Source organism: Triturus cristatus, chromosome 8, assembly GCF_964204655.1.
Source record: "Triturus cristatus chromosome 8, aTriCri1.1, whole genome shotgun sequence".
Classification (NCBI taxonomy): domain Eukaryota; kingdom Metazoa; phylum Chordata; class Amphibia; order Caudata; family Salamandridae; genus Triturus; species Triturus cristatus.
In genome coordinates, this window is record NC_140591.1 from 117099444 (window position 1) to 117112193 (window position 12750).

The 12750-nt window shown below is 46.7% G+C and overlaps 1 protein-coding gene and 1 long non-coding RNA gene across 8 annotated transcripts in view; one reads left to right on the plus strand and one right to left on the minus strand.

Moving 5' to 3' along the window:
* Positions 1–12750, minus strand: part of TEX55 (testis expressed 55) — a 460108-nt gene that overhangs the window by 337207 nt on the left and 110151 nt on the right. For all 7 annotated transcript variants that reach the window (XM_085621142.1, XM_085621141.1, XM_085621146.1 and 4 more), the window contains one exon: positions 1918–1980. In XM_085621142.1, the coding sequence (XP_085477268.1) occupies positions 1918–1980 (63 nt within the window). The remainder of the gene's footprint in view (positions 1–1917; positions 1981–12750) is intronic.
* On the plus strand, positions 4965–11290 carry LOC146801666 (uncharacterized). Its single transcript, XR_014967631.1, has 2 exons — positions 4965–5502; positions 8483–11290. It is a non-coding gene; the product is annotated as an uncharacterized LOC146801666 (long non-coding RNA).

Consider the following 12750-nt stretch of genomic DNA (forward strand, 5'->3'; position numbering starts at 1 on the left):
CGCTGCCGCGGCCCGTACCAGCTAGACCACCTAAGCTCGAGGATTGTGAGCTACCCACCATACCACCTCAACTACCAGACTGGTAACCAGACTGTCCCGCTACCCCCTTTCCCATCTTGAGAGACTTGAATCGAGGGGACCCCTGAGTCCAGACCTCCTTGTACCTTTTCATCGTACCTTAAGAAGTGCTTATAAAGAACGCTAACTCATCTCCTTGTGTGGTATCTGTCTGTGGGGGGGAAGTTATTTGTCTGTACGATCGCTGGAGACGGCTCTCCCCGGAGACCTCTCCCCTTGTCCTCGGCCGACCCTCCCGGTCCGTCTAACAACTACCATATTAGGAGGCGACTTAAATTTTATAGCTGACTTATCCTTTGACAGCTACGAAGGTGTCATTTGGAGACTAGCTTATTCATTGTTGTATATGTGATGTGAGACCCATCCACTGACCCATCAAAATTCTTTTTAGTTGCCTGTTCACAACATATGCAAAAGACAACAGGATCGCCTAATTAATACTGGAACAGAGGGGGTTACAAATAATGTTGAATATGCGAGTAGAACTACTTCTGATCATAAATCCTTGCTGCTTATTAGGAAATGAGCAAATCCACTTATATGTGTTCTGACATGGCAATTGTGGGTATTGTTTAGTTTTATTTTCGCAGTTTTATATTTCACAAACAGACTAAGGGCATTAGAGACCTTTGCATGCGCACCAAATACATTACACACAGTCAGATTCACTTTTTTTTAAGGCACATGGAGGTTAAGTGATTTACCCAGAATCACAGGATGTTGAGCAGATGCGAAGACTTGAAACTGGCTCCCCCAGCTCCAAAGTCAAAAGCTCTGGCCATAACACCACCTTTCTCCCTGAGGAGAAAGTCAGATCTTGGGTTGCACTTTGAATCCACACTTTTAGAGGGCTTATTAGAGATGCCACCAGGAAACATGAGTAAAGAATGGGAGGTGTTTAGGGGTGGTGGTGAGAGGGGCACACAGTAAGGAAGTGTTAGGTGTAAAAACCTGGCGGTCTCGAACATGAAGACAAATAAATGACCCCAACATGCTGGGACATATTTACCAGATTGTGAGGGATACTCTTTTTTGTTTTACAACAACAAACTCCCACTCTGGGAGTCTTTGTTTGTAAAAAAGAAAACTTTGCTATGCAGGTGCATCTAAAATGGCGACAGCACAGTAAAGTACAGTGCCTTCCGTGGAGCAGCTGTAGTGGCATCTTCTGTGAAGGCTCAAAGATCTCCACCAGGCAAGCGGAAGTCTCTAAATATGACAGGCTGTAGTGCACCAGGACAGCAGAGTACATCCTTCCGTTGCTTTAGGGCATTGGAGTAGAGACTTCCAGGATGTAAATAAGACTCCAAATTGCAACATTGTGGGTGCTCACACCGCCTGCAATCTACTCCCCCGAACCTCCGGTGGGACACTCAATTACTCACCCTTTTGTGTCTTACTATAGCATAATTATCCTGTAGCAGATATTTGGACATATAAAAATCTGCATATTCTGCCTTTGGCCATCTGAATTTTGCATGTACTTTTGAAATGTATTTTCATATTTAACTTGCAGCCTCCTTGAGAAATCAAATGGTGTTCTGACCCTAGTATACTAGAGTTACATTAGGGTGTGTGCTACCAAATAGATGGATATTTCACATGTATTTGATTGTTAAATTTGCACAGAATATCAAATATAATGGTTTGAAAGTTTCTGACATCAATCTGCATTTCTATTGTGCAAAGGGTGTCCCTGAAGGGGAATTATCCTGGAAACCAACATAAGGAAAACTCGTCTGTGCTCTTCAAAACTCAGCTTCGATGTTAAGCACAGCAAAGATGAACTTTTGTAAGACAATCTTTTTAGGAAAGTAGTAAATTATTAATTTTACTCACTTCAACCTCCAGTGGCAGCCAAGGCGAGCCATCTACATTTTCTTCAGCTGTAAATTCCCCAATCTGAAAATAAAAGTTTAAAGTCAAATGCAAGAAGAGAGAAGCTGCCTGCGACAATATTCTCACAGTGACCACCAAACATCAGTTTCTTGACTGATTCTCTTGTGACACTGCAGACTATTATATTTTTCTGTAGTCATTGGTCATAATGTTAGTTGAGAGTGTAAGGTTTCTGTCAGTAGACAGCCAGCAATGGACCTGCACTGGTGCCATTGCGGCTGCCTCTGCCAGGCTGTGTCCTGCTGAGCTCCACCAAGCATTTGGCCTTCAGCAAGGATATCCTTGCCTCATTTGAAATGTCTATATTCACAAAGGCATCGGGAGTAACTCATGTACCTCTGTAGAGTTAGTTTGCATTGCTATGGGCCCAGACATTGTAGTATATATACACGAACACACACTGTGAGGACACAAATAATTGTTTCATAAAACTTCTTAAAGTTACTAAGTATACTGACTTACTAATAATACAAATCTTGTAACATGCTGTGCACCCTACATGTATTCTGAGTGATACATGTTCTGGCTGCACATGCAGTTTTACTCCGCACCACCCCTTAGCATGCAAAAGAATCTTGGTTAACACCAGACTGAAGAGTCTAAAATAATACATCGGAAAATAAGAGTAGCAGAAATGGCACAGCAGACCTGTACATAAGAAGGTGTTCCCAAAAAGAAGGTTGTTTCATTGGAATAAAATGAAGCCAGTCTGGCAGAAATCTTGAAACCTAAGCAGAAATTTAAAACATTCCGTTGATTTCCAAACTGACTGTAACCTTAGTTTGCATTATCATTTTCTATTCCTTTAAATAAAGAGCAGCATCTCTGTAGATAAGCTAACATTGATGCTGGATAGCTTGCTTCCTCAAGCCAGGGATCTCAGTATATTTATTTGTGTCTTGAATGAGCATAGCAGATGTTTGTGGCACCAGTTGTCTTCCTTCATGACCTAGTGTGTGGCTTCCAACTAATCCAAGGTTACTCTAAAGCCCATAAATATTAATTTAAAGTGCCATACAGATTGGTCATCAATAAAACAGGAGCATGCATTTCAAGGGACATTTGCCTCACCTGACTTCCACATATAAGACTTTTCCTTTTGCACTCTGAAGCAGTCGTTTCTCCTTATGCCTTCAATGTATATTCGCCAGCATCTTACTGTTGGACCTGTCAGCCCTAGGGTGGTCTCCCCTTCTATTTTTGATCGTGCCTCATTTTTTCCACCCTCATTTTTATGTTGGACTAGGTCTCCGGGCGCCTTTTCATTGCCAATCAGTGTTAAGGTGCAGGTGCTCCCTTCTCCCAAGATGGCTGCCACAGACCCCTGCTACTGCAGAGTGGTCTTTCATAGTAGCACCCTAGCTGCCAGGAGCTGGCTGGAACCCCACAACAATGTTGCGACACCAGCCCGCCTTTTTGTCCCATAGGTAGAATGGGGAAGCTCCTTGAATGTGCTGGAACCTTCTAGAAGGGAGGTGTGGTTTTCTTTTGCCGCCTTGGCTAGAGGTCACCTGACCTAGGGCTACTTAAGTGAGGGAGGGAACTTTTTGTAGTTAGTTGGCCAGTGGGGTAAAGCAGAGCTGGAAGAATCCACCAGGAGTGTAGGCGTTAGGGCTTAGCCAGGGACTTATGCCTCTGAGAGTGACAGGATTTAGGTGCTGCCTCTTAAGTGAGTGAGGGACCCTGTGAAACCCACTGATCTTGCCCAGCAGTAGGAGGACCCAGAGCACCTCTGCCCAGCCTGACTAGGAAGGACCTAGTCGCCAACTCACTCCCTACCCCCCTTCCTGTAACAGAACCTCTTAAGGGCGCCAGATACACCTGCGCCAACCAGACGTCATCTAACATCTGAGAACAGAAACTGAATGCTGAGACTGCGTGTCCAGATGGAACTTTAAACTTATATGCCAAGCGCTGAGACTGCGTGTCCAGATTGACCTTTAAACTTATATGCCAAGCGCTGAGACTGCGTGTCCAGACTGACCCCTGAAACCTGATGCCAAGCCGATTGGAGAGCCACCGGGGATCGACCAGGTATTAGCGCTGTGACCCCTGCGCTCCCTGACCTGGCCTGGGACCCCCGGCAGAGTGCTCCGCTGAGCGCGGAGCTACCCTCCTTAATTTGAACCCCCCCCCCCCCCCCCCGTGACGTGGGAGCCAGCGCGCTCACCGCGGCAGCCCGGAGGCCGGAAGAAGTGCCCTGCAGAGTCACGAGGCCCATGGAGAAGCCCGGGGCCCCGTCGCTGCCGTCGCAGCTGTGAGAAAAGGTGCGCGAGGCCGTGGACGAGATTCCCCCCATCGCCGCAGGCGCGGACGCCTTCCGACGTCGTGAGCAAGGTAAGCCTGGAGGCTGGGAGTGACCCCGGTGCGCCCCCTACTGGTTGGGAGCCTCACCGCACCCCGAGCCCGAGTTCCCCCTCCGTGGGAGTCCCCCCTGTCATCGCGACGGAGAGACCCCTTCCGAGGGATCCTTTCCTTGTGCCCCCTTGAACAGTACTGAAGCGTGGTGCCCTACGAACTGCACCGGAGCCGAGAGACTCGCTCCTCAAGTCCCGTTGCGCTCCCCGCTGAATGCTCCGTCCAGTATTACATGTCATTGATTACGAGTGGCGCTTTGTTTTACAGGCTCCGTTTCAAAGTATTACATGTCATTGATTACGAGTGGCGCTTTGTTTTACATGCTCCGTTTCAAAGTATTACATGTCATTGATTACGAGTGGCGCCTTGTGTACTGCTCGATCTTTCCGGCCTTATTGTGTTGTACTGCTATTGATGTGACTTCAGTCTCTTTCCATTCAAGTCTAGGGGTTAGAGTAGTGTATAGAGCCTAGTTATTAGGCACTTCGACATGATCCTGTGTTCTTCCCCATAGATCAGGGTTTGCATACATATCCTAGGGGATAGATTCTTTAGCATTAGGGGTAATCTGTTCTGTAGTGAGGGTATCTAATGGAGCTGTGCTGCATTCAGGCCTGGTAGGCCTTAAACGGGAGAGACTCCATCTTTCCTCCTGCTCTGGCAGCTTGGGAAGTTTCTAGGTCATAGGCAGTGTTTTAGTTAGGAGGTGTTATTCGCTTGGAGAGAACCGGTTCAGGCCGGCCCTTATCGAAGGATTGTATTCTCCTTCATGCCGAAGACACTACATCAGGCCGGCCGGCTGGGAACGTGTCCTTGGCACGGGGAGGTACAGGAATTTGGTGGGCGGCAGGTTTCGAGCTGGAAATTTCCATGAGAGAATGCACATCTATATTAGTGAAAGTCTGAGGCAGACACTGGCACTTGCTTCTAGACCATAGGCGGCATCTGGCCGTTAGCAGAAAAAGCTACTACTTATTCCAGGGAAGACAGATGACGAACTTGAATCTAAAGAGGAGGAAGTAGTCGATGAGGAAGAGGTTCCAGTGACTCGGAGAGGGAGAAGGGAGTAGATCCGCGACTGCGGAGGTGTGACTTCCAGGCGAAGCCGAGGCACAGAGGGAGAAGGGAACCTAGATGACCATTGAGCACAGACTACATACAATCCAGGTGATGTCGACCCCTTTTTCTTTGAAGTGTATAACTTAACCTTTCACTTTCCTTGCAGGATATATATATATATATGATGTATTCTGCGAATGTGCATGTGGCATTTAAATAAAGTATTTAGCTTGTCGTGAGTTAGCATGTGTTGTGTATTTTTGTATAGGAGGATAGCCTATTCTTTTAGTCAGAGTTAACTCAACATGAACAGAGGTTAATCCTGGTCAGGTAAGTGGTAACTGGATGAGGGGGAAAACGAGCCCCTCGAACTAGAGAACAGGTTGTGCTCAACTAATAGTCTTTGTGTGATCTGATATATGGTAATCCCGACTCCCCTGTCATGTACTACGGTAACAATAGGATGAGCTCGTGCTAAGGCTGCCGTCTGGTAGGAGATTCTGGGTCTGCCTGAGGCCGCGAGACTATGTGTGTTGCTGCCGTCTGGTAGGAGATTCTGGGTCTGCCTGAGGCCGCGAGACTATGTGTGTTGCTGCCGTCTGGTAGGAGATTCTGGGTCTGCCTGAGGCCGCGAGACTATGGGTGTTGCTGCCGTCTGGTAGGAGATTCTGGGTCTGCCTGAGGCCGCGAGACTATGGGTGTTGCTGCCGTCTGGTAGGAGATTCTGGGTCTGCCTGAGGCCGCGAGACTATGTGTGTTGCTGCCGTCTGGTAGGAGATTCTGGGTCTGCCTGAGGCCGCGAGACTATGTGTGTTGCTGCCGTCTGGTAGGAGATTCTGGGTCTGCCTGAGGCCGCGAGACTATGTGTGTTGCTGCCGTCTGGTAGGAGATTCTGGGTCTGCCTGAGGCCGCGAGACTATGTGTGTTGCTGCCGTCTGGTAGGAGATTCTGGGTCTGCCTGAGGCCGCGAGACTATGGGTGTTGCTGCCGTCTGGTAGGAGATTCTGGGTCTGCCTGAGGCCGCGAGACTATGTGTGTTGCTGCCGTCTGGTAGGAGATTCTGGGTCTGCCTGAGGCCGCGAGACTATGGGTGTTGCTGCCATCTGGTAGGAGATTCTGGGTCTGCCTGAGGCCGCGAGACTGTGATTGCTGAGATTGCGAGGCTGTGAGGTCTTGATATATATATATATATATATAATAGGAATTCCCTGTCCTTAGGTGGTACATATATATGTGGTTATTTAGGTGTAAAAAGGCCCTAGGGAGGGGGTAACGTTCTGGTTTGGGTCAGGAGGGCTCTGTGGAGCGGCTTCTATCTGGAGGGAAAACCAAAGCAGAACATTTGGCGTCGTGAACCGTTTACGTATTCTGTGTGCGTTGTGTTGTCCCGTGTTTGCTGCCGGCGTGTGCGTGACTTTGTTTGTATGTTCTTTGTGATATACTGGTGTGTCTAGCCTTTCTTCTTCTTTCTTTTCTTTCTCTTCTTCTCTCTTTTTCACGATCTGTTCTAGACAATGTTAATCTACTTTTAAGTTGCCCGTTGATATTCCCAGCTGGGATTCAATGCCTTGTGAAGCCTTAGCCCGTGAGTGGGCTGAGTATTTGGAAGCAGACTGTTACATATCACTTGATTTATTTGCATGGGGGCAGACCGTATGATGTGCTGGCTCGTGAAGTGAGCTACCTGTGCTGATTTAGAATTGGTATGTGTGTGTTTCAGCGTGTCTTGTAAAGAGTGCTTATACATAGCTTGCTACGTGAGGCAGAGAGGGCTGGATCCCTTTCAAGTGTTAGTTAAGGAATGCATATCTAATGTTTTCAGTTGTAAAGTGCATATAAGATCTCAGAGCATGGCTCTGAAACGTGGGACTCCCTTGAAATTCCAGTCTCCGTAGTTGCAATGAAGGGTGTTATTCAGCAGGTGATTAATGACATTTTGGAGAGAGACAGCGGTGTTATTTTCAAGTGTTGGTTAACATGCCTTACACATGTGGGCATTTGCACTAAGAACGTAGTGAGTTGAAAAAAGAGCTGGTTGATGCCCAGTTTGCTAATATATCTTTGAAGACAAAATTAAACGTGTACCAGGCTGTGAAGTTGTTCACTTTGCCATGCCAGAATGATTCAGGTGTGATAAGTGTAACAGAGAATGCAGGCAGGCTATGAGCTACACGGACGGTTTTAGTTAATTCCTCTGAGGAGCTTTCTCAGCCTGAATGGAATGTGCATGAAAGTAAACAGACTAATGTTTTGGGCTTCACGATCACCGGTTGCGGACATAAATTAGACATGACAGTGTATGATACATTTTGCTTTAAAAGAGAATTGCAACAACGTGATTTTGGATGTGAACAGCTGATTGTGTACAATAAGTCTGATATGTGGCCACTTCATTAACATGAACATTTATTTCGTGAGTTACTTCTAGAGCAATGTGCCCTTTTTAGTTACAGAAAAGTGCAGGGAAATAATAGGTCGCTTTTGAATTCAGATTGCTGTCTGGGAGTCTTGCAGTGAGATCATCCAGCAACGCTGGGCAGGGCTCGGGCTTTCTGTGAAGTCCGAGAAGGAATTCCCACGGGAGGGGTCATCTCATCTCAGCTCCTCTCCTCCGTAGGCAGGGACAGCTTCCTGGAGATAGATGTCTGGGAGGCTTGCACAGGCGCAGGCCCCCCCCCCCCATGAAGAGAGTCGCAGACAGTCCAAGAAAGTTGGCAGGCGTGCAGACCTTGAAGGAGATAAGGTGTGAGCTACAGACAGCCGGAGAAGCCTCTGCTTGTTATGTTTGGCAAGGGGCCATTTAGTGTCCGCGGAGAGTTGTGAAGGGGGGCAGCTCCTGTGAGGGGTGCAGTGAGAGAAGTGAGAGAAGGAGACTGCCCCAGCCCTTCTTGCTGTGTATAGAAAAAGAGGGATTTTATCAAGACTTCAGAGGCTAAAGCGTTAGTAGTATTCTTACACGATTCCCCAGAGCTGGAGGAGACCTATATAGACAGAAATTAAAATATTGTATTTTTGGAAATGTAAGACGAAAGTAGTGTACTTTTGAAAATGTTCTTTGCAAGAAAAGTGATGCTTGTTTCTTTTTCAGATTCGCCCAGTTCTCCGCGAGTGAGTGGGACTCCCTTCTCCCGTGTGAGTGGGGCCCTCCCTCTCCCCCCCCCTCCCACCTTCCCTTCCCTCCCCCCCCCCAAGCCTGGAGTGATCACCAGACGAGACGGTGGCGGCTGATGCCGGTGGCTATCCAGACTGGATGGGGTCCTCCCTTATCAAGAAGATATGTATACCGGAGAACATGATGGCTTGCTTCTTTCCAAGCGAAATGGGATCAGCAAAGTGTGGACCTGTCTCCTTCACGTGAGGCCAACTTTCTTTGCATGAAGGCTGTGTGCCTTTCACACAAGGTGACTGCTTGTGTGACGGTGAAAACAAACGACATGAGAGGAGATTACAGGATGTGCTTTGCCAGAACTGTTTTCTCGACGTGGAGTTCGGAGGCCTTGGAAGGCGGCTGTGTGTTTTTTCATACTGAAGGACTGTTTTTTTTTTTAGGGATGGAGATCAATAGAGACGCTTTGCAGCGCTCAGAGTAGATATTTTCTAAGTTACTGAACAGTAATAACTTGTAGCTGTTGCTACTATATCTGAGTTTGACAGTGGAGTCTCCAGTTTAATCATTAGAAGCATTAGGAGCGTTCAAAAGCTTGATTGATTTATTTTCTGTATCCATTCAACATGTATCCGGATGTCTATGAGCTATTTTTAGATGCACCTGAGTGGTGGCTACTACATGTGTTTGGAGAATGCGGACTTTATTTGCTCTACAGTGATTATCACATACCTTTGATGAGTTTTTTTTTTTTTTTGCTTTTTAGTCATGATTTGTTTTGAATTAGGTATTTTTGTGTAGCAACTTCAAAATATGAGTTGCTGTTTCAACATGTGCTTTTTAGTACTTGTGACTTTTAATTTAGACATGTGGTTTTCAATGGTTTTTGCTTTCAATTGCGTTATGCAGTACTTTAATGATAGTTTTGCTTTTCAGTTATGTAATACAGTTGCTATTTGCTAGATTTTGTTTTTGACATATGTGAATGGTGATGATCAAGGGTCATGGGGTGCAATGTAGTGAATCAGCCACTTGTGGTCTGACACCCTATGGTGACCCTCAACCACCACCATTCTGTACTGACTTAAGTGTGTTCTGCCTTTTAGTGGAATAGTCTTTCCAAGAATAGAAGGTATGGTATGTTGAGGTGCAGTCTTGTGGGTGGTGGTGCACACATGTGCTCAATGTTGTATACTGAGGGATTTAGCGTATAATGCCAAATTTATTGAGAAAATGGCCTGCTGGATGGTGAAATCCATTAATAATACTTCTACAGTCCTGTCTGACATGCTATTGGACGCCCAGGGTGAACGTAGGACCATTTTGCAAAATCGAGCGGCCATTGATTATCTTTTGCTTAAACATGGACACAATTGTTAGGTATTCTGATTATTATCGGCATTTTGATTTCTATCTGTTGCTTTATTCAAGTGTATTCCTTCAATGCTTCAATTCTGCACACTTGGTACTAGACATAGATCAGTTCGTTTTGTTTCATATTAGGTATAATAGACTGAAGTCAAGGGTGGAATGTACTGCTCGATCTTACCGGCCTTATTGTGTTGTAGAGCGATTGATGTGACTTCAGTCTCTTTCCATTCAAGTTTAGGGGTTAGAGTAGTGTATAGAGCCTAGTTATTAGGCACTTCGACATGATCCTGTGTTTTGTATAATAGACTGAAGTCAAGGGTGGAATGTACTGCTCGATCTTTCCGGCCTTATTGTGTTGTACTGCTATTGATGTGACTTCAGTCTCTTTCCATTCAAGTCTAGGGGTTAGAGTAGTGTATAGAGCCTAGTTATTAGGCACTTCGACATGATCCTGTGTTTTGTATAATAGACTGAAGTCAAGGGTGGAATGTACTGCTCGATCTTTCCGGCCTTATTGTGTTGTACTGCTATTGATGTGACTTCAGTCTCTTTCCATTCAAGTCTAGGGGTTAGAGTAGTGTATAGAGCCTAGTTATTAGGCACTTCGACATGATCCTGTGTTCTTCCCCATAGATCAGGGTTTGCATACATATCCTAGGGGATAGATTCGTTAGCATTAGGGGTAATCTGTTCTGTAGTGAGGGTATCTAATGGAGCTGTGCTGCATTCAGGCCTGGTAGGCCTTAAACGGGAGAGACTCCATCTTTCCTCCTGCTCTGGCAGCTTGGGAAGTTTCTAGGTCATAGGCAGTGTTTTAGTTAGGAGGTGTTATTCGCTTGGAGAGAACCGGTTCAGGCCGGCCCTTATCGAAGGATTGTATTCTCCTTCATGCCGAAGACACTACATCAGGCCGGCCGGCTGGGAACGTGTCCTTGGCACGGGGAGGTACAGGAATTTGGTGGGCGGCAGGTTTCGAGCTGGAAATTTCCATGAGAGAATGCACATCTATATTAGTGAAAGTCTGAGGCAGACACTGGCACTTGCTTCTAGACCATAGGCGGCATCTGGCCGTTAGCAGAAAAAGCTACTACTTATTCCAGGGAAGACAGATGACGAACTTGAATCTAAAGAGGAGGAAGTAGTCGATGAGGAAGAGGTTCCAGTGACTCGGAGAGGGAGAAGGGAGTAGATCCGCGACTGCGGAGGTGTGACTTCCAGGCGAAGCCGAGGCACAGAGGGAGAAGGGAACCTAGATGACCATTGAGCACAGACTACATACAATCCAGGTGATGTCGACCCCTTTTTCTTTGAAGTGTATAACTTAACCTTTCACTTTCCTTGCAGGATATATATATATATATATGATGTATTCTGCGAATGTGCATGTGGCATTTAAATAAAGTATTTAGCTTGTCGTGAGTTAGCATGTGTTGTGTATTTTTGTATAGGAGGATAGCCTATTCTTTTAGTCAGAGTTAACTCAACATGAACAGAGGTTAATCCTGGTCAGGTAAGTGGTAACTGGATGAGGGGGAAAACGAGCCCCTCGAACTAGAGAACAGGTTGTGCTCAACTAATAGTCTTTGTGTGATCTGATATATGGTAATCCCGACTTCCCTGTCATGTACTACGGTAACAATAGGATGAGCTCGTGCTAAGGCTGCCGTCTGGTAGGAGATTCTGGGTCTGCCTGAGGCCGCGAGACTATGGGTGTTGCTGCCGTCTGGTAGGAGATTCTGGGTCTGCCTGAGGCCGCGAGACTATGTGTGTTGCTGCCGTCTGGTAGGAGATTCTGGGTCTGCCTGAGGCCGCGAGACTATGGGTGTTGCTGCCGTCTGGTAGGAGATTCTGGGTCTGCCTGAGGCCGCGAGACTATGGGTGTTGCTGCCGTCTGGTAGGAGATTCTGGGTCTGCCTGAGGCCGCGAGACTATGTGTGTTGCTGCCGTCTGGTAGGAGATTCTGGGTCTGCCTGAGGCCGCGAGACTATGGGTGTTGCTGCCGTCTGGTAGGAGATTCTGGGTCTGCCTGAGGCCGCGAGACTATGTGTGTTGCTGCCGTCTGGTAGGAGATTCTGGGTCTGCCTGAGGCCGCGAGACTATGTGTGTTGCTGCCGTCTGGTAGGAGATTCTGGGTCTGCCTGAGGCCGCGAGACTATGTGTGTTGCTGCCGTCTGGTAGGAGATTCTGGGTCTGCCTGAGGCCGCGAGACTGTGATTGCTGAGATTGCGAGGCTGTGAGGTCTTGATATATATATATATATATATAATAGGAATTCCCTGTCCTTAGGTGGTACATATATATGTGGTTATTTAGGTGTAAAAAGGCCCTAGGGAGGGGGTAACGTTCTGGTTTGGGTCAGGAGGGCTCTGTGGAGCGGGTTCTATCTGGAGGGAAAACCAAAGCAGAACACCTTGTTTTACATGCTCCGTTTCAAAGTATTAAGTGTCATTGATTACGAGTGGCGCTTTGTTTTACATGCTCCGTTTCAAAGTATTACATGTCATTGATTACGAGTGGCGCTTTGTTTCACATGCTCCGCTTTGAAGTATTAAGTGTCATCCATTACGAGTATTGCTCTGTGCTAGATGCCCCATTCAGAGGTAGCACAGCGCTATCATCACCCCTAGAGCGCTATAGGTAACTAAACCTCCTAGTGGTTAACGCGGTGGGGAAAGTGAATTGCATGTACATCTCCTGCCGTGCCAGTATATTACCTGAATTGCATTTATAGATTATGAACTGCATTTTCATCTCCTGTATGGCATGTATATCTTGATGGATTGTATTACCACGCAAGCATTGCACTGATACCTCATGAACTGCATCTAACTAGCTCTACTTGGATAAACTTGAATTGTTTGCATAATTTATACCGTGTG